We start from the raw sequence: 18,937 nt of genomic DNA, 5'->3' as shown, positions 1-18,937 counted from the left end.
TTTTCCCGTCCTTAAATTTCCTTATGTAGTATGTCGTGCAAAATTATTCAAAAATAGTACTTTTGCCCTAGTGAACTTATTAATAAATCAATCATTACAGAAAACATTCTTCAATTAATGTGTGTTCCATTTTCTACAGAATAGATTACAGAATCATCTTACTTTCTCCTGCTGTGCTAGAACAGAATTCTGGATGGTGTTTGCCACAGAAGTAGCCAAACACACATTTGAGAAGCGCCACACACATTTAATGAAAGATACTGCCTTGGATGCACACTGATTAGCCAGATGCACCAGATTGGTGCAGAATTAAAGAATATGTTTTTATGGGATGTTCCTTCAAAGTGATTTCTCTAAAAGTTTCAAACAAGTCTGGAGCATTTTGAATTTTTTCATGAAACTTTTTAATTTGTGAGTCAACTCTACTACTATTTTTTTTTTCTGAACAATCTGACCAAATTTCCCAGATGGTTCTTGCACACACAATAAAATGTAAGAGAATATCTTTCCTGATGTAGTTATAGTATGCTGTGCTATGAAGATATGGGTAATCTTGTTCAAATTAGTTTTTGCTCCTGTTCCACAAGGGATCCATTGCACATTGATTGGTACAGACAGCTTGTTTCATCAGTATTAATTACATAATTGGGCATCAGTACTTTCGTCCCTATCTGGAAAGACACACTCTCTTTAAAGATATTCTGTACCACAAAATTGAAAGGGGGGAGGAGAGGAGGAAGAGGACGATGACGACATAATACACTGGAGTCCCTAAACCTGTACTGCCTGTGTGGTACTCTCACTTGGTCGAAACAAGTTAGCAATAAGCACATGCTTCTTGCATCTGCTTGCTTAGGTCTTGGAGAGAAATATGGGAGTTCTTTTGCATGACAGATGTTTCCTGTTTTTGCAATTGGTGCTTATTTGCATGGAGAACATTGTTCTGTGTGATAAAACTCCTTGTTTCAGAATAAGTTCAAAGATTCTGAAAGAGATGGATAGCAGTGAAATTGGGTGTAGTTTCGTGGATCACTTCTAGACCCTTCCTTTAGACGGGTGTGACCCATGTCCTCTTCCAAAAACTGCGCACAGGTTTCGTTTCATTAAGCTTAAGAGGAACAAACGAAATCAGAAATTCAGTATAGAGCCTGATTTTTTTCCAAGGGTGGGCTTTATGAGTTCCTGGAGCCTTGTTCAGTTTTAGAATTTTCAGTATTTTCTCAATGCAACTGAGATATATTCACTGGGGTGCTATAATAAACTGAAACAGTTCGCCTGAACCTTACTTTATGAAGTAACATTAGAAAATGAAGTAAAGGATGCACATCATCCACTTTTGTCGGGGCACTAACTTTGGTGCGATGTAGCCTGTATGAATGACTAGAATTTCTTTGTGCTTTACGAGAGCTCTTTAGATAAGATCCTGTAGTATCAAAAACCTTTATGCACAGTCCTTTTGACAGCCAAAAGTATTTCACTTAACATTTTATATCGCTCTACACTTTTCTTGCACCTACTGTGCAGTGGTTGCTGTTTTTCTAGTAGGGTTTTTACAGATAGCATAGCATGGATACTCACACAAACTGCTCTACAGGGCATACGGATCCAGATTTGTGATTCGAACCTTCCTCGAGATGAGACACTACTGTCTCTATGTGCATTACTGAACATGCAAATATTTCTACTTGGTTTTGTATACTTTTGTTCTTCGGTAATCATTGTTACAAATGCCTCGTAGTTGCAACCTGATGAGGTCTGTTTGTTGCAATTAGATGCAGTATATTTCCATCGTGAGTGGCCTTACGAGCTTATGATCGACATAGTTTTCAGAGAAGTTTGTTAGTCCTGTTTCACAGGAGATCTTTCCATTCCCTTATTTACAAAACTCACTGTCGCAGTTGCCAGTCGGTTGTTTAATGATTGAAGTCTCCTCCAGTGAGACATTGTGATTGAGGAACATATTTTTTATTGAGCTGAGAGTTTTTGAAAAGTTATTGATTATGCCTGGGGGTGAATGTGATGATTGATAGGCCCACAAATTTTTCCGTCCCACTACCTGCTCCACCTTATACTGAGTGTTGTCGAAAGGACCTCGCATTTTAATGAATTTGACTTTATTGTGGATGGCAACAAATGTACCACATCATTTCTCCTTTCGATGTACGTGTGTGATTTTCCTAAAAACCTCACTATCGCCTTTTGGGTTTCAGCCAGCTTTTGTAATTAAGATAATGTGAGATCCACTACTTTAAAGGAATGCTTTACGCTCTGGGACTTCATTGCAAATACTTCAACAGTTGATGAATATAATTTTAGTCATATTGCTTACAATTCTTAAACTTCAGTTAGATTTTTGTGTGTTTCAGTCCACTGGCAAGACACATTTTTCACAAACATGATGATCCACTGTTAAAGCACAACACAGATGACAACCAAAGAATTGAACCAGTCTGGTACATACCAGTCATACCAATGATACTCGTTAATGGTGCCGATGGCATTGGAACGGGTTGGATGACAAAGATACCAAATTACAATCCCAGGGAAATAATTGATAATTTGAGGAGAATGATTGATGGTGAAGCCCCAAAACCTATGGTAAGTGTTATAGAGATAGGTGAGCTTTACATTAAATTTTTAGTCCTTGTTATGGAATAATTTGGGGAAAAAATTTGTCACTGGAATACATTAAAAATATTGATGAAGCATGTCGTTTGCCAGATTAAGTATAGTGTTCCAGGTCTTCTGTATGTACTTATTAGTGAATTCCTGTACTTGAGGTCAGACAGAATTTGCATTACTGCATAAGTGCTGTCGGGGGCATGTCCGATGTCAGTACGTCTCGTCTTGTTTAGTCATTCACAGAACTACGTGGAACATCACATTTCGTTTAGTAGTGGGATGCAATGCTGTTGGTTTTCTTTTTTACATTTGGTGTGTGTTGTATTTTTTAGATGATACAACTTTCTTCAATTCATCAGAATCCTAATGCCTAAGCAGTTTGCCCAAGGTGTAAAGGAAGTTAGGTCGTGTGGCCTTCTGCACAAAAAGAGGCAGTCTAGTGATCTGTCATCACAAGCGTTTAAGAATGAATGGAAATCTCTTATTTTTTGAAGAAAAGCAAGAGTATTCTCAGAATCTAATACACAACCCCATTATGTTTGGTCACACCAAATTTGCCAGAGAATGACATTGCAACAGAATGCAAAAAAATTAAAGATTTGATGATGAAAGAGCAAAAATTTAAACTAATCTACATATTTATATGGGTTTCATTGTTCTGTACATCAAAAAGCATTTAGACTGGATCCCCCCGTGGGCTCACTGCTCTTAAGTGGGTTCGTGCTTGGCTACTACAGGGCCCCAACCTTTGCAGAATCTTTCCCCTTCCATGCTGCATGTCTATTGTCCTGCTGTTCTTTTTCTCCTCCCTTGGGGACCATGTCTGGGCTGTTTTTGGAAATGTATTCTGCATTTTCGGTAGTCAGTATCAGAATACTCTCCAGTGTTCTTTTTTTTTTTCTTTCTTCATTCACCTTCCTGTGCTACCTGGAAAGGCTCGAAGAAGTCAAACAAAGGCAAACGGTCTTCTTTGCCAACTCGAAGGTCCTCCTAGACGGTTTTGCCACATGATCTTGCCCAACCAACCTCCGCGTCACCGGTGCACTCCACCAACAGTGATTTCTGCGCAAGGTTCTACAGGCCAACGACAGAATAATGCTGATGCTTCCGTAGACCTCATGGAGCAGGCTCCTCCTGTCTCTCTGCCCTGTAGCAGCGAGTATCCGAAGGCTGGCACTCTGTAGCTGCTGGGGTGACACTGCTCCATTTTTTCCTCATGATGATTCCCCTCCAATGGAACATTCGCGGCCTTCGATCCAACAAAGAGGATTTGCGGCTGCCCTTAGAATCGCAGTGTCCACTTGTGCTCTGCCTTCAGGAAATGTAATTGCGTCATCGTGACTCCATTGAATGCTCACATTTTGTCGTGGTCTGTTTTGACCTTATCTGAGGTCAGCATTCCATCTCGTGGAGTAGTCACGCTACTCATACAGGCTGACATTCATAGTCAACCCATCTCCGTGACTACCTGCCTTCAAGCTGTTGCAGTTCACCTTTCCCTTTCTACCATTTACAATCCTCCATCATTCGATATCACCAGGCCAGACTTTAACCAGCTTATTGGGCAGCTACCTCGCCTCTTTCTGACTTCAATGCACACGATTCCCTTTAGGGTCTCCCAGAACCTGTCAGATGTGTCCTCTTGGCTGACCTCAACAAACTTAACCTCCTCTGCCTTAACACAGGAGCACCCATGTTCCTTTCAGACTCCATGCACACCTATACACATTTGGACGTATCCTTCTGAAGTGCCCAGCTTGCCTATAGTCTCCAGTGGTCTGTTCCCTGTGACACATACTAGTGTGTCCATTTTCTGACTCCTACCCGACCTGTGTGCACACCCAAATGACAGCTTAGTAAGACCGACTGGAGCTCCACTGCTCCCTGGTGACCTTTGATGAACAGCATTTCCCCAGCTGTGACGACCAGGTGGAATATCTTACAAACGTTATCCTTACTGCTGCAGAACGTTACATTCCTCACACTTCCTCTTTACAACATCGTGTCCGGGTCCCTTGGTGGAGTGAGGCATGCCGCGATGCAATTTGCACTCAGACGTGCTCTACACGTTTTTAACAGTAGTACAATGATGGCAAACTGCATTCATTATAAACAGATTCGTGTACAGTGTCATCACATTCTTCAGGATAGCAAAAAAGCTAGCTGGATTTCATTCACTAGTTCTTTTAACAGGTCCATTCCCTCTTCTGTCACGTGGGACAACCTCTTGACAGCTCTCTTGGACCAAGATCCACCCCAATTCCTGACCAGACAATAGCAGACTATGTCATTGTTGGCTCTTTTGCTATCTCCGTCACCTTGGGCCACCATTTTGTCAAGATGTCAAGCTGCTCCCAATATCACCTTGTCTTCCTCCATCAGAAACCAGCAGAGGTGGCTCGGGCGATAACCCTCTCTTCTCTGAAGTGTGTGCGCTACAGTGGCCACCTTTGCTATGAGGGAGCTAGGTCAGGCTCTCAATTCATCCAGATCCTCTGCCCCAGGGCCAGACTATGTTAACATTCAGACGTTGCAGCACCTTTCTCCTCTGGGCAAGCACTTTCTGCTCAATATGTAAAACCGAATTTGGGTAGAGGTTACAATTCCTAGATGCTGGTGTGAAGCCACTGTCATATCCATACCTAAGTCCAGTAAGGACAAACACCATCCTTCTAGCTAGTGCTCCATTTCTCTCACCAGCTGTGCCTGCAAGGTGATGAAAAGTATGGTTCATGCCTGACTGGTATGGTGCTAGTCTCGCAATTTACTAACCACTGTACAGTGTGGATTTTGAGCTTGCCATTCTGCAGTTGACCATCCCGTCACTTTTTCCACCCGTGTTGTGACTCGTTTTTTGTGCAAATCCCAGATCGTGGCCATGGTTTTCAATTTGGAGAAAGCTATGATGCTTGCTGGATAACTGGTATCTTCTGTACTCTTTTTACACGTGGGGCTTCCGTGGCTGCCTGCCCAGTTTCCTTCAGGAATTTTTAAAACACTGAGTTTTCAAGGTTTGTATGGGTTCTGCCTTGTCGGACACCTTTATCGAGGAAAACGGTGCGTCTCAGGATTCCGTCCTGAGAGTCGTCTTTGCTATTGCCATTAACCCTATAATGGCCTGTCTCCCACCGGGAATCTCTGGCTCCCAGTTTGTTGATGATTTTGTCATCTACTGCCGTTCTCCATGGACTTCTCTCATTGAAAAGCATCTGCAGCGATGTCTCTATTATCTTCACTCGTGAAGCATCAACAGTGGCTTTTGTTTTTCCACTGACAAAACAATTTGTATGAATTTCTGGTGGTGCAATTGGTTTCTTCCGCGTTCATGTCTTGGGTGTGTTGCTCTTCCATTTGTTGAGACTACAAAATTCCTGGGCTCCTGTTCATAGGAAATTCTCTTGGTCCTCCTACGTGTCTTACCTGGCAGCCCACTGTATGCTGTCACTCAATGTCCCGTGTGTCGTATATGGTACTTCCTTGGGTGCAGATCGAACCACCCTCTTCCATTTTACCGGACCCTTGTCTTTTCAAAACTAGACTATGCGTGCTTTGTTTATGCATTTGCACATCTGTCCCTCTTATGCAGTCTCAATACTATCCACCATCGTGGTGCCCATTTGGCTACTGGCAACTTTTACACTAGCCCAGTTAAGAGTCTGTATGCAGAAGCTGCCGAACTACCGCTGTCCTACCGCTGTGATTCTCTCCTCGGCAGATATGCATGCTGTTTGTCATGCGTGGCCGCTCATCCTATGCCCACTTCTATGATTTCTTTCATTGCCAGTACGGGGCACGTCCCTCTTCTGTTACCTCCTGGAGTTTGCTTTTGGTTCTTGTGCCGGCAACTAAACTTCATGCTACCTGCAACTTTCTGGTGGGTGTGAACCCTTCACTACTGTAGCTTCATGTGTTGTTGTTCACCGTGGCCTTCATTCGGTTTCAGAGGACAGTACTCCAGCCTCGCTCTTATCGCATTCAGTTTCATGACCTTCACATGGAATTTCTCGGCAGTACCTTTGTGTATGCTGATGGTTCTCATACTGACTGTGGTGTCAAGTGTGCCTTCATCATTGGCGTTGATGTTTTTTGATATTGGCTTCCGGCACACTGCTCGGCAGAGCTCTTTGCCCAGTATCTGGCCATGCAATACATCATCCGGCAACACAGGCTTTTCAATTGTCATCTGCTCAGGCTCTGTATGCCCTTAAAAGCCTCTGTCAGCTGCACACCGTCCATCCCTTAGTGCAACAGGTCAAGGAAAGCTGTCACTTGCTCACTCTTGGAGACATTGTGATGATAGTGGGTTCCTGGTCACATCAGTCTGACAGGGAACGAGGCTGTGCCAAGATGTGCTGGCTGTGCACCAAGGCATGTTTAGCCACAAGGTGATACTCATTACCAACAAACACTGTCTGCCTGTGTCCGTTCATGTGAATGGACAGTTCGTTGCTGGTCATTCCCACATAGAAGGCTTCACAGTGTGGGCATGTCAGTTGGTAAATCACTTGGGTGCTTTCACACGTGGCTCTGCCTTTGATCGTGTACACCTTCCGGGCTACAGCACTGGAGTATGTGATGGTGGGAGGGTGCATGGGACAGGTTTTACACTGGGGGCAGTTACAAGGGTAGGAGCCAGAGGGTAGGGAAGATTGTTTGGGGATTTCATAGGGATGAACCAAGAGGTTACGAAGGTTAGGTGGATGGCAGAAAGACACTCTTGGTGGAGTGGGGAGGATTTCATGAAGGATGGATCTCATTTCAGGGCAGGATTTGAGGAAGTCGTATCCCTGCTGGAGAGCCACATCCAGAGTCTGATCCAGTCCCGGAAAGTATCCTGTCAAAAGTGGGGCACTTTTGGGGTTCTTCTGTGGAAGGTTCAGGGTTTGAGGTGATGAGGAAGTGGCTCTAGCTATTTGCTTCTGTACCAGGTCGGGAGGGTTGTTGCGGGATGCGAAAGCTGTTTTCAGGTTGTTGGTGTAATGGTTCAGGGATTCAGGACTGGAGCAGATTCATTTGCCACGAAGGCCTAGGTTGTTGGGAATGGATCGTTTGATATGGAATGGGTGGCAGCTGTCATAATCGAGGTACTGTTGCTTGTTGGTGGGTTTGATGTGGACGGATGTGTGAAGCTGGCCATTGAACAGATGGAGGTCAACGTCAAGGAAAGTGGCATGGGATTTGGAGTAGGACCAGGTGAATCTGATGGGACCAAAGTAGTTGAGGTTGGAGAGGAAATTCTGGAGTTCTTCTTCACTGTGAGTCCAGATCATGAAGATGTCATCAATAAATCTGTACCAAACTTTGGGTTGACAGACCTGGGTAACCAAGAAGGCTTTCTCTAAATATTTCACATAACAAAACAGGTTGTTAGGTTTTATACAGTCATGGTAACTCCTTGTATTTGTATCAGAGTGAGTTTATCTAAGTTTCTTTGCTGCTTCAGACACACACACACACACACACACACACACACACACACACACACACCAAAAAAAGTGGTGTTATTGAATTGAGACACCAGTACCAGTATCTGTGAAATGTGTGGAATGAACTAGTGACTTAAGATTGCCTAAACATGTTCTGATATTAAAACACTGTTTCAGATTCCATGGTATAAGAACTACAAAGGAGTCATCGAGCCTTTTGCTGATAACAGATATGCTGTGTATGGTGAGATATCAGTCTTAGGATTGGATAAAGTGGAAATAACAGAGTTACCAATTGGTGTATGGACGCAGACATACAAAGAAAATGTGCTCGAGCCCATGATGGGAGGTACTGAAAAGGTACCCCAACAGATAGTGTAAGTAAATCAATTTACTGTAAGAAAGTTATATATTCCGTTTGTATGATAGTAATAGTTGCTGTTCAAGAAATGTTTGTGGGCCGAATGAATATACAGTGGTGTATGCCTTAATACAAATCTTCATAGGAATGTAAATGTGTAGGGGCTGATGCTCAGAATTGGAACCTTATACTTATCACCAATAATCTTTCAGTTAATCTCTACTAGGGAATCTTGACTGACAATAAATTCTTCCCAACTCCAAGGAGGTTCCTGTTAAAGATTTAATGCTGTACTTGGATTAAAATAACATTTCAATTGATGTTTCAACAAGTGTAGTAGTAGGGGCCAGTTTCCAGCTGATGGAAGTTTTCTGTGATAACATGTGCTCAGTGTGTTGTGCATTCTGCAGGTATGGCAGAGCCTTGTTGAAAAGTAGCTGGTTATGTGCCAACAGCTCTGCCCTCCTCACCCCTCTTCCACATTATCATAGCTATTTTATTTGCGCTCTGGTGTCCCTGACCTGGGAGAAGGTGTGAAGCTGTGACTCACTTTCAGATGATGAGCTGTTCAAAGTTGCAGAAGACGATGCCCTCACAACCTGCACTCTAGCTAACCCTTAAGTGTGTCTGCCATTCTCCTTGGCCATGTTTCAGTGCAATCCAATTTCAATAAATATTTTCTTTCAGGTAATTAACTTGTGTGGCTTTGACACTCGTAAATATCAAATAATGAGATGGCAGCATCATTCTCAACTTGTTCTGCTACCTATCAAAAACAGACCTTACGACTTCTGTCAATTCCTCTGCTAATTACAATAAGAAGATAGTGTTCAGGCTTGTTATTGCAACCAGATTTTACCTGAAACTATTTCAGGCTGAGTATCTCCAGATATTAACCAAACGGTTCACATTTTACTCAGAGTTCATTTCAAAGAGAAATTACTAACAATATAAAATCCTTGGATACTCTAAAAGCATTCTAGACTTCATACTGCATTGGGTTCTACAGCAAACTGAAGTGGAGTTATGGGATGCTTAACCTGCAGGTAACTACTACTTCAGCTGCATTGCATGTTTTCTCCAACATCCTGAGACCTCTGAAACCATACTCAAAAACTGCGGAAAGACTTACCTTTCCGCTGCCGGGATTGGAATGACTCCTTACCCTCTCCCTTAAAACTCACATCCTTTCGTCTTTCCCTCTCCTTCCCTCTTTCCTGATGAGGCAACAGTTTGTTGCGAAAGCTTGAATTTCATGTGTATGTTTGTGTTTGTTTATGTGTCTATCGACCTGCCAGCACTTTCGTTCGGTAAGTCACATCATCTGTGTTTTTAGATATATTTATATAAGATTATTTTGATTCGGTTTATTACATTTCTTCTCCTTAAAATTGAGTTGGTCATCCCAATGACCTTCCTTCCACTGCTAATTCTTTTATTATTTTCTACCTGATTTTTCCTCCATCTCTAAAATTAATCCCAAATGACAGAAAGTACTGACCTTAATTCTCTTTCCTCTGTGTAGGTCATTTAGATCATAAGTGAGGTATTCTTTTTTTCTCATAATTGTCAATTCGTTTTCTGTATTCCATTGCTAACTGATTACATATAGAATTTGCTTCCTCCCTGTCTTGTGCTATAACTAAATCATCAGCAAATAGTAGGTGATGTAAACAAACTCCATCTTTAATTTATAGACTCATCCCATTGCACGTACGAAACATCTTGGGACTAGTGTCTTTATGGATTTTAAATAATGTTGGTGGCATGGGGCAACCTTGATCTAAATTTCTGTCAAAGTGTATTACCAGTTTTCACTTGGCATGTGTTACCTTTGTATATTTCTTGTTTATTTTAAAGGGCTCTTCATTTGCAATGTGTAATGCTCCCCAAAGTAGTTTTCTCGAGACATTTTCGTGTGCTTTTCTAAATCCCTGAAAATTAATCCTATGTTTTATTTTTTCCCTATGTTTCTGAGATATCTCCTAAAGTGAAAATATTGTCTGGACATGATCTACCAGCTGTGAAGTCACATTGTACTTCCTTAGTTTTAAAATTCATTTCCAGCTTGTTTTTTAATTATTTTCCCAAAATTTCTCATGTGTCTATAACATAAAATCCTCAATAGTTCTAGCAGCTTTTGTGTATATAGCCCTTTTAATACTGACGGTGTTTCTTTTGCTCTCTCAAATCCTAGTTTGCTATTGACATTGCCACATGTCCTGTCCCATGCTTCATTTTTTGCTATCCTTTTTTTTTTCCATCTATTCATTCTTTTCCTTGTAGATAGTTCCTGTTGCTTCCCATTCATTATTCAATCAGACTGAATGTGTTTGTCTTATCTTTAGTTGCCACCTCTTTCCTCTGGCTCCCATGCTTCTTTATTTCCTATCCTTATTTTTTCATCTGTTCATTCTTTTCCTTGTAGATAGTTCTTGTTGCTTCCCATTCATTATTCAACCAGACTGAATGTGTTCCTCTTCTCTTTAGTTGCCATCTCTTTCCTCTGACCACCACTCTGCTGTACAGCTGTAATTGTTTCTCCTTATGTCCAGCATCTCTTGCTATATTTATTTATTTATTTATTTAATATAATAGAGGGAAACATTCCACGTGGGAAAAATATATCTAAAAAGAACGATGATGCAACTTACCAAACGAAAGCGCTGGCATGCTGATACACACAAACGCAAACATACACACAAAATTCAAGCTTTCGCAACCAATGGTTGCTTCGTCAGGAAAGAGGGAAGGAGAGGGAGAGGGTAAGGAGTCATTCCAATCCTGGGAGCGGAAAGACTTACCTTAGGGGGGAAAAAAGGACAGGTATACAATCTCGCCCGCGCGCGCGCGCGCGCGCGCGCGCGCACACACACACACACACACACACACACACACACACACACACACACACACACACACACACATATCCATCCGCACGTACACAGACACAAGCAGACATTTGTCAATTTGTCAAATGTCTGCTTGTGTCTTTGTATGTGCGGATGGATATATGTGTGTGTGTGCGCGCGCGCGCGAGTGTATACCTGTCCTTTTTTCCCCCTAAGGTGAGTCTTTCCGCTCCCGGGATTGGAATGACTCCTTACCCTCTCCCTTAAAACCCACATCCTTTCGTCTTTCCTTCTCCTTCCCTCTTTCCTGATGAAGCAACCATTGGTTGCGAAAGCTTGAATTTTGTGTGTGTGTTTGTGTGTCTATCAACATGCCAGCGCTTTCGTTTGGTAAGTTGCATCATCTTTCTTTTTAGATATATTTATTCATTCATTTATATTGTTTAGACCCATAGAGAATCACATAAAGTGAATCTGTGGTTGCTATTTTTCTTGTTTCATCCTCTCACTATGTTAAGCTCGATGTTCTTCAGTCCGTTTTCCAGTAGATCTTCTGGGTTGTTCTTCTGGTGCAACTTCCCAGCAGTGGATCTCCTGAATATTTTGAGATCAGTTTGATCCAGACTGTTGTTGTTTTTAGTTTCTGTGAGTACGTTAGAATTATTTTTGTTAATCTGTTGTCACTCAGTCTCATGTGGTGTCAATTTTTCCGTTATCGTGTTCAAATGTAGCTGATATTCGTGTGTGACCTTTGGAACCAGGATTTTGCAAATGATTTTCCTTTCAACTTTTTTGATGTTGTTTAGATCCCCTTTGTAATTGAGTTTGAGGGTATCTCTTGCCTACAGTGTTTCAGGTTTGATGACAGTTGCATAGTGTCAAATTTTTTGTTTGATATTCGTGCACATTTCGTTGTAGATGTTAGCAATTTTCCCATATGCTTTCTGCATTTTGACTTCATGTGCTTTTTGGGCTAATATGTTTGACCACCAGTATTGCGTGTGAGAGCTTAACTTCTCTTGTAGCAATAATGTATGTACAGTAAAACTTGCTCAAATCAGCACGTGTATTTGGAAATCTGCCCAAACTATACCAGTATTTCAGTTCCGATACATTCAGTGCACTTTTATGTGCTGATTTTTTTTTACAAAGTTGAACATGCCTAATGTGGAAATAGAAAGCAAATCTTAGAACATACTTAATAATTGATTGTATAATGTGGAAAGGAGCCTGTACAGTACTACTGTATTACAGTTAGTTATTCACGACTCTACGAGGACATTATATTTAACGCCTCTTGTTACGTGGCGCAAAGCCAAGAAGAGGTCCTGAGCGGCGTTGCTGGGGCAGACATAAAACTGCCCCTTTCTGTGCAACAATGAATAGGTTGGGCTCGGTGTCGATACTTTACGTCAATGGAAATGGTTCGTTCGTCAGCGCTCTGTTTGTCAGCTTTCTTGTTTTCCTCATTTCTGAGGCACATACAGGAAGACTGTTGTGTATCTACCATCACTCTGCTGTAATGTGCACAGTCAGAGTTGGGTATTGTTCTGTTAAACAGTGGTTTTACCTGGCAATGTCATTATTTTCTGCCAGTTTCAGTTGACTAGTAGCACTTAAAGAGAGATGGTAACCTGATGTCAAACAGTATTGTCCTTAACACTTAACGAGAAGGTTAATGTAATTGAGATGAATGAGACACTCTCTGCACGAAATTATGTTGGGTTTCAAATGCAGTAAAACACACATTTATGAGGCTTTGAGAAACGGGGATATTTGGGATGAATAGAGGAAAGGGAACCGGCAGATGAAAAGAAAAGCGGAAAAGACTGGAAATGAAGAAATTAACAAAATAGTGTGGGATGGTTCATAAATGCGTGGGCAAAAAAAACTTACCTTTATCTGGACCCATGTTGCAGAGTGAGGCTCTGAAAGTCGCTAAAGAGCTTAGAATTACAAAGTGTAAGGCATCCACAGGATGGCTGGACAGTTTCAAAGCTAGGCACATCATCGTGTGGAATGGAGTGTGTGGGGAAGCTAAGGATGTGCAGGAAAGTGTAGCAACAGAATGGAAGACAATACTTGTCCAACTTAATTGTAAATTATGACCCGAAATACATGTTAAATTCCAAAGAAACAGGACTGTTTCATTGCGCTCTGCCTTCAAAATCGCTAGCAATTCGAAGTGAAAAGTGCACCAGTGGAAAAATATTCAAGGAAAGACTCGTAGTACTGTTGTGTGGAAACATGTTTGGTGAAATGGAGAAGTAACTGGCGATTGGAAAGGTGGCAAAACTGTGTAGTTTCAAAAACATAGGTGTAATTAAGCTTGCAGTCATAATGCAAAGCAATAAAAAAGCATTCATGGTGAGTGGTCTTGTGGAAGAATGGCTGGGCTCTTTCAATGCCAGAATGAAGAAAGGAAATTGCCAAGTTCTCTTTTTCCTACACAGTGCAACCTGCCACCCAAAAGTAACATTATCAAATGTTAAATTGACTTGGTTCCTTCCAGGTTTATCCAGCCTCACACAACCCATGGATCAGGGGGTTATTTACACAGTCAAGTGTCATTATAGGCGATTACTGATGCAATCTCACATTCTTCTTGGTGAAGAAGCCGAAAGTGTGTTTGCTCTTGCACTTCAGTTTCTGTCCTGGATGCTGTAAATTGGATTGGTGTGGCAGTAAAGGAAATCAAACCGAAAACTGTCACAAAGTGCTTCAACAAAGCTGGGTTTGGGGTTCAAGAACAAGACACTTCTGTGGCCATTGAAGTTCAGGAAAATATCGCAGCCATTACTGAATGAAAGCAAATGCAAAACATTTCATGTAGTGCAGATGATTACATTTGAAGTGATGACTTTGTCAATTCACTCCACTTTTGCCTTAGCAACAGATTTGATAGAAATCCACAAGAGAGAGGATGGTGAAGAAGAAATAGAAGAGCAGGAGGAGGAAAAGGAGGAAGAAAATGATGTCCCTAGAAAAATTAATACGCCTGAAAAGCCGTTGCATGCATAAACAATACTGTTGGAGGAACATTCGCAACTGAGCATTAAACCAGATGTTGAAAATACCACTGCAGTTGTAAAGTTTTTATTTTCACATGACTAGTTTTGGGCTCTTACTTGCCATCTTCAGATGTCGAACTGAAAATAGCAAGAGGCGGAAGATAGTTTTTACACGTAGCAATACACATAAAAACAAAAAAAATTCTTATAAAAGTTTTTTAAAAACATTTCAAAACTGCCGGTCGTGTAAGGTGCTATGAAACCTATGTTAATGCGAAAGTGACACCAGACAGTGCTACAGACGACGGCATGTGTCAAGAAATATACAAAGAATACCAGGACACTTCCACTTAGTGCTGTGATCCCTGAGCGCCGCAGTGGACATGTATGAGGCGCAATGTGCTACCAATGAGTGCAGAGCATGGAGCAGTGGCAAAAGTGCTGCCATCTGTTGACAGGGAAGTCACTATACAAAGTGCAAGTGTCGTGGTATTCTTTGTATATTTCTCTACACAGGCAGTCATCACCTGATGTCACTTTTGCGTTAACATAGATTTCACAGCACCTAGCCCGACCTGTGGTTTCGAAATGAATTTTTAAAATTTTGTAAGAAATTTTGTTTTTTATGTACATTGCTATGTGCAAAAAGTATCTCCTGTCTCTTGCTATTTTCAGTGTGGCACCTGAAGATGGGTGTATAAGAGCCTGAAAGAGGTCATGTGATAGTGATAATAAAAGAACTTTACAACTGTAGCGGTATTTTCAACATCTGGCATGCATAAACAATGTTATGAAATTTGCAGCACACACAAGTTCTCCCAACTAGTTGGAAGTATTGTATGGTGCAAAAAGTTGCTGAGTAAAAATATAGAAATGCTGTGTTATTTATCAATTAGTGTATTTGTTCAATTTACAGTGAATGAAAATATGCTGTGTTGGAGTGAAGGTACCTAAGTACAGTATATGCATAATTAAAATTTTTTTACTGTACTTTTGTGCAAGATACCTGACAAGTTTTACGTACCCCAGTGAGTTTTTTGTAGTCTGGAAACCTGTCAAATATGGAAAATTATTTTAGCCCCAGGCGATCCCGTTTTGAGCAAGTTTTACTGTATATTAATTTAAACCATTAACTTTTCCTACTTGTGCGCTTGTGCTACTTGACAGCGATGTTGCTATTGCTCACATCATCGTGTGTCCTAAGCTCTTCATATGTGCTGTCGATAGCTGGGGAGTTCAGGTGGCACAAGCTATGACTGGCTGACAAAAGCAAACGGCAGTCTAGATTTCAATGCTTTGGAGGGTACCAATCTGTATTTGATGAAATCTGTGTTCATGCTTTGGTAATACCAAATTAGGCACTGTAAATGTTGTTGCGCATGAAAGATGTTTCTGAAATGCATTGTTTTTTGTTGGGTTTCATTTCCTAAAGTGCTGGGTAGTTACATGCTGATTTATAAAACTTTCACTATTCAAAAAATTTAAGTTTTACTGCTCTGAGGGAAAAACTGTTTTTTAAATCCTGGGATAGTGTTTCTGCTCCTGGGAAAAACTGAAATTTTTTTGTCCACATATACACGTTGATTCAGTAGATGAGGGAAGTTGCAATCATATTGAACACACAGTAACCCATAGCAGCCACCACATGGTTAGGGCCATCACAATACTTCAGCAGCGTGCAGTGCTGGGGAGAGGCAGAAAATAATATAGGGCATCAATTATCCAAACACCAGTCATTTGAAATTTCAGTCAATCGAAAGCTTTCAAGTTGTCAGTTAGTTTTGTGCGTGTTGTCTAGTAATTCCACAGGCTCTGGTCAGGTCAGTTGGGGAAGCTTCCCCCTTCTTGCCAACTGTTGTTGCTGCTGTTTTATGTCGATCTTTGAACCTCGAAAAACCGTAGTTCCTAGTTAAGACATAAACAGATTAAAAGTTGTAGGTCAGTAATTGCAATCTATCCATTAATTTACAGAAATTGTTGCAAATGATAAAATTTTTTGGAGTATGAAATCATTTATTGGGATTAGAATACTTACCTTAATGACAGAAGATAACAATTATTTGTCAAATCAGCATATCGTTTTTGTTCACTGCAGAAACAGTGTGGTTACTTTTCTTTAGAGTTTTTTTATATGGTCACGAGTTTTAATTTTACACAAACAGTCCTCTGACAACCAAATTTAACGCTGTTTTTCATTTCTTGGAAATTTTTCACTGTAGATATCTTCATTACAACTTTATAAATCAACACTTATACCTTGACAACAGCCTGAAAACAACTCACAACTACTAATTGCTTTGGCCTAGCATCAGCCCTTAAATAGTTCGTTGGCAATTTTTGGTATTTTCAGTTTTATTACAATTTTGCATGATCTACAGTCAGTTTTGCATACATAATTTCACATGTGACAACATAGATAACAGAAAATAAATTTTCAATCAGTTGCTTTGTGGATTGCAAAGCAGTCATTTGCTGAATTTTATAAGGTAAACCTCTTTAACAACTAATATTTAAAAATATAAGTTTTTGCTAAAAATAAGTATTTTAATTCCATGTAATAGTGATGCTACAGCTTAATCAATTTCTTGTAGAAAAGTATTTAAATACTTGCTAAAGACCAGTAATATGAAAACTATTAGTATCTTGATCATAGTTTCATCATCTTATTCCATTTTATTAAAATACTTCATCCTGTAGATCAAATATATTATATATAATGTTAATGTACAATGATTAAATGTGTAAGTACATAACAAAGTTATTGTATTGCGATTTTTATTAAAGAGTGTGTTTTGTATACTACAGTGTGGGAGTCTTGCTCTGTTAGGTTACAACCTTCACTTGTGACACTTTGTGCTCTTGTTGGCTTGTTCACCATAGAAGCTAAATGCAAAGGCGTTTCTGATATTGCAGTCTTATCTCTGCCTTTGAAAGATTTTTCTTGTTAATTTGGCTGTGCTTGAGACAATTATTTCCACAAGTGTACAGGCATAACTATTAACATTCTTCAATGATTCCTATAACAGGGTTCTTTGATGTTAGGCCTTTGGGTGTGGTATTTCTCTTATTATTAGAGTTCTGATGATATATATTTCTAGTTTCTTTATTGATTTTTGAACTCCAGGATGAGTTTTGACCATGGCTAACTGGCCAGCATGAAACATTAGTTGCCTAGCCTTTTGATTGTATTTTTGTAACCTCTAGGCAGCACTATGGACCAAATGATTGTTCACTAACTTACACTTGATAACTATTTGTACAAAAAAATTATGTAACTTCATTCTTTTTTTCTAGCTGGTAATAATTAAGGCTTTGACTACCCGTCGTATCTGCAACATCTTGTGTTGTTTTTATTAGTTTTGCTCTTAGTAATTGCTGTTTGAGGTTGCATTCATATAATCTTCGTCTAAGATGCCTGATTTGTTGCTTGTTTTATTGTGTTATGCCTCTCTATGATTAGAATTTCTCATAATATAACTTGCTGATTAGGGTTATTGTCTGTCTTTGTTACTATCACAAAGAATGATTATTCTGTAGGTTTTATCATACTGTTATATTGGAAAATCTCATTATCTGTAATTGGTATCTGCTGTCATTTATCAGCTTCTGTAACACTGTCTCCTGCCTTTTCATCAGTCGGTGTTATGGTGCCTAGACACCATTGATTGCCATGGAGCATATTGACTGAAAAGGTAAAGTAGTTGGCTGGCTTAACAATACAATTTAAATAATTTTCAGTTTTTAGATGTTTGGAACGGAGTACGGGACGTAATCATCCTCACCATAACTCATTAGTTGTAGCTTGGAGGATAAAATGTAGCTATGTTATGTTCACATTCCCACTGAAACTTACAGGAAAGTATTTGAAATTGGTCTTACTGTCAGTATTGGCTTTATAAGGTGCATGTAAGTTATAACACCTCAGATTTTTTCCTCACAAACTAATCACACACAGACTGTGAAACAAGTGTCACTTCTCGTCATAATCTCCCTGCAGATGTACAAATGTTTCACAATGTCGATGCCATGAGTCCGTGGCCGCTGTGAATGCATCTTCAGGAGTCTCGTTTAATCACTGGAAAATTGCTGAAACATTAGCAGCACGGCTAGTGAATGTGCAACTCAAGAGTGTCTCTTTCGTCATCGGAAACATTTAAAAGTCGCCAAGAGTCCTGTTAGGTAAATAGGCAGCACGGGTAATGATTTCAGTTACTGTAATGAAGAAACAGCAGTGTTGTGTACTGGTGTTGGTGAAAGGGCACACGCACACACAGCTTTTCCTTGCAATGCTAAAGATACGTTGCTCTTCATAATGTCTCGGTAGGATGCACCTGTCACCGTAGTGCCTTTAGCAACAAAGTTTATCAGTTTTTCACCACTGGTGCTTGCTAGTAATTTTTTCGGCAGTGCTAACTATTGTGTATTTCGGTTAAATGAACAGGCTTTTTGTTTCCAGATTAAAAAATTGCATTCATGGCTCACCCATTGTCACAATTGATGAAAAGTCAGTCCTGTCCATGGCGGTTATACTCTGCACCCTCATTAATGTTCTAGACTGATCAAGAAAACATAGTGCATGTTTTCTAGATCTTGCGAAAGCTGCCGTTGCCCTTCTTTTCTAGAATAATCCCTCAAAAGGAAGTACAGAGTTGATTGAAATCTCAG

At 40.3% G+C, this 18,937-nt stretch overlaps 1 protein-coding gene across 1 annotated transcript in view; it reads left to right on the top strand.

Annotated features, from left to right (window-relative positions):
* The window catches only part of LOC124716735 (DNA topoisomerase 2), a 137,938-nt gene that overhangs the window by 48,596 nt on the left and 70,405 nt on the right, over positions 1–18,937 (top strand). The window contains exons 14-15 of the mRNA XM_047243279.1: positions 2,367–2,598; positions 8,226–8,425. Coding sequence (XP_047099235.1) covers positions 2,367–2,598; positions 8,226–8,425 — 432 coding nt within the window. The remainder of the gene's footprint in view (positions 1–2,366; positions 2,599–8,225; positions 8,426–18,937) is intronic.

This window comes from Schistocerca piceifrons, chromosome 9 (genome assembly GCF_021461385.2).
Source record: "Schistocerca piceifrons isolate TAMUIC-IGC-003096 chromosome 9, iqSchPice1.1, whole genome shotgun sequence".
Taxonomy (NCBI): Eukaryota; Metazoa; Arthropoda; class Insecta; order Orthoptera; family Acrididae; genus Schistocerca; species Schistocerca piceifrons.
The sequence above is the reverse complement of the archived record's forward strand: the minus strand, read 5'-3'. Positions and strand labels throughout refer to the sequence as shown.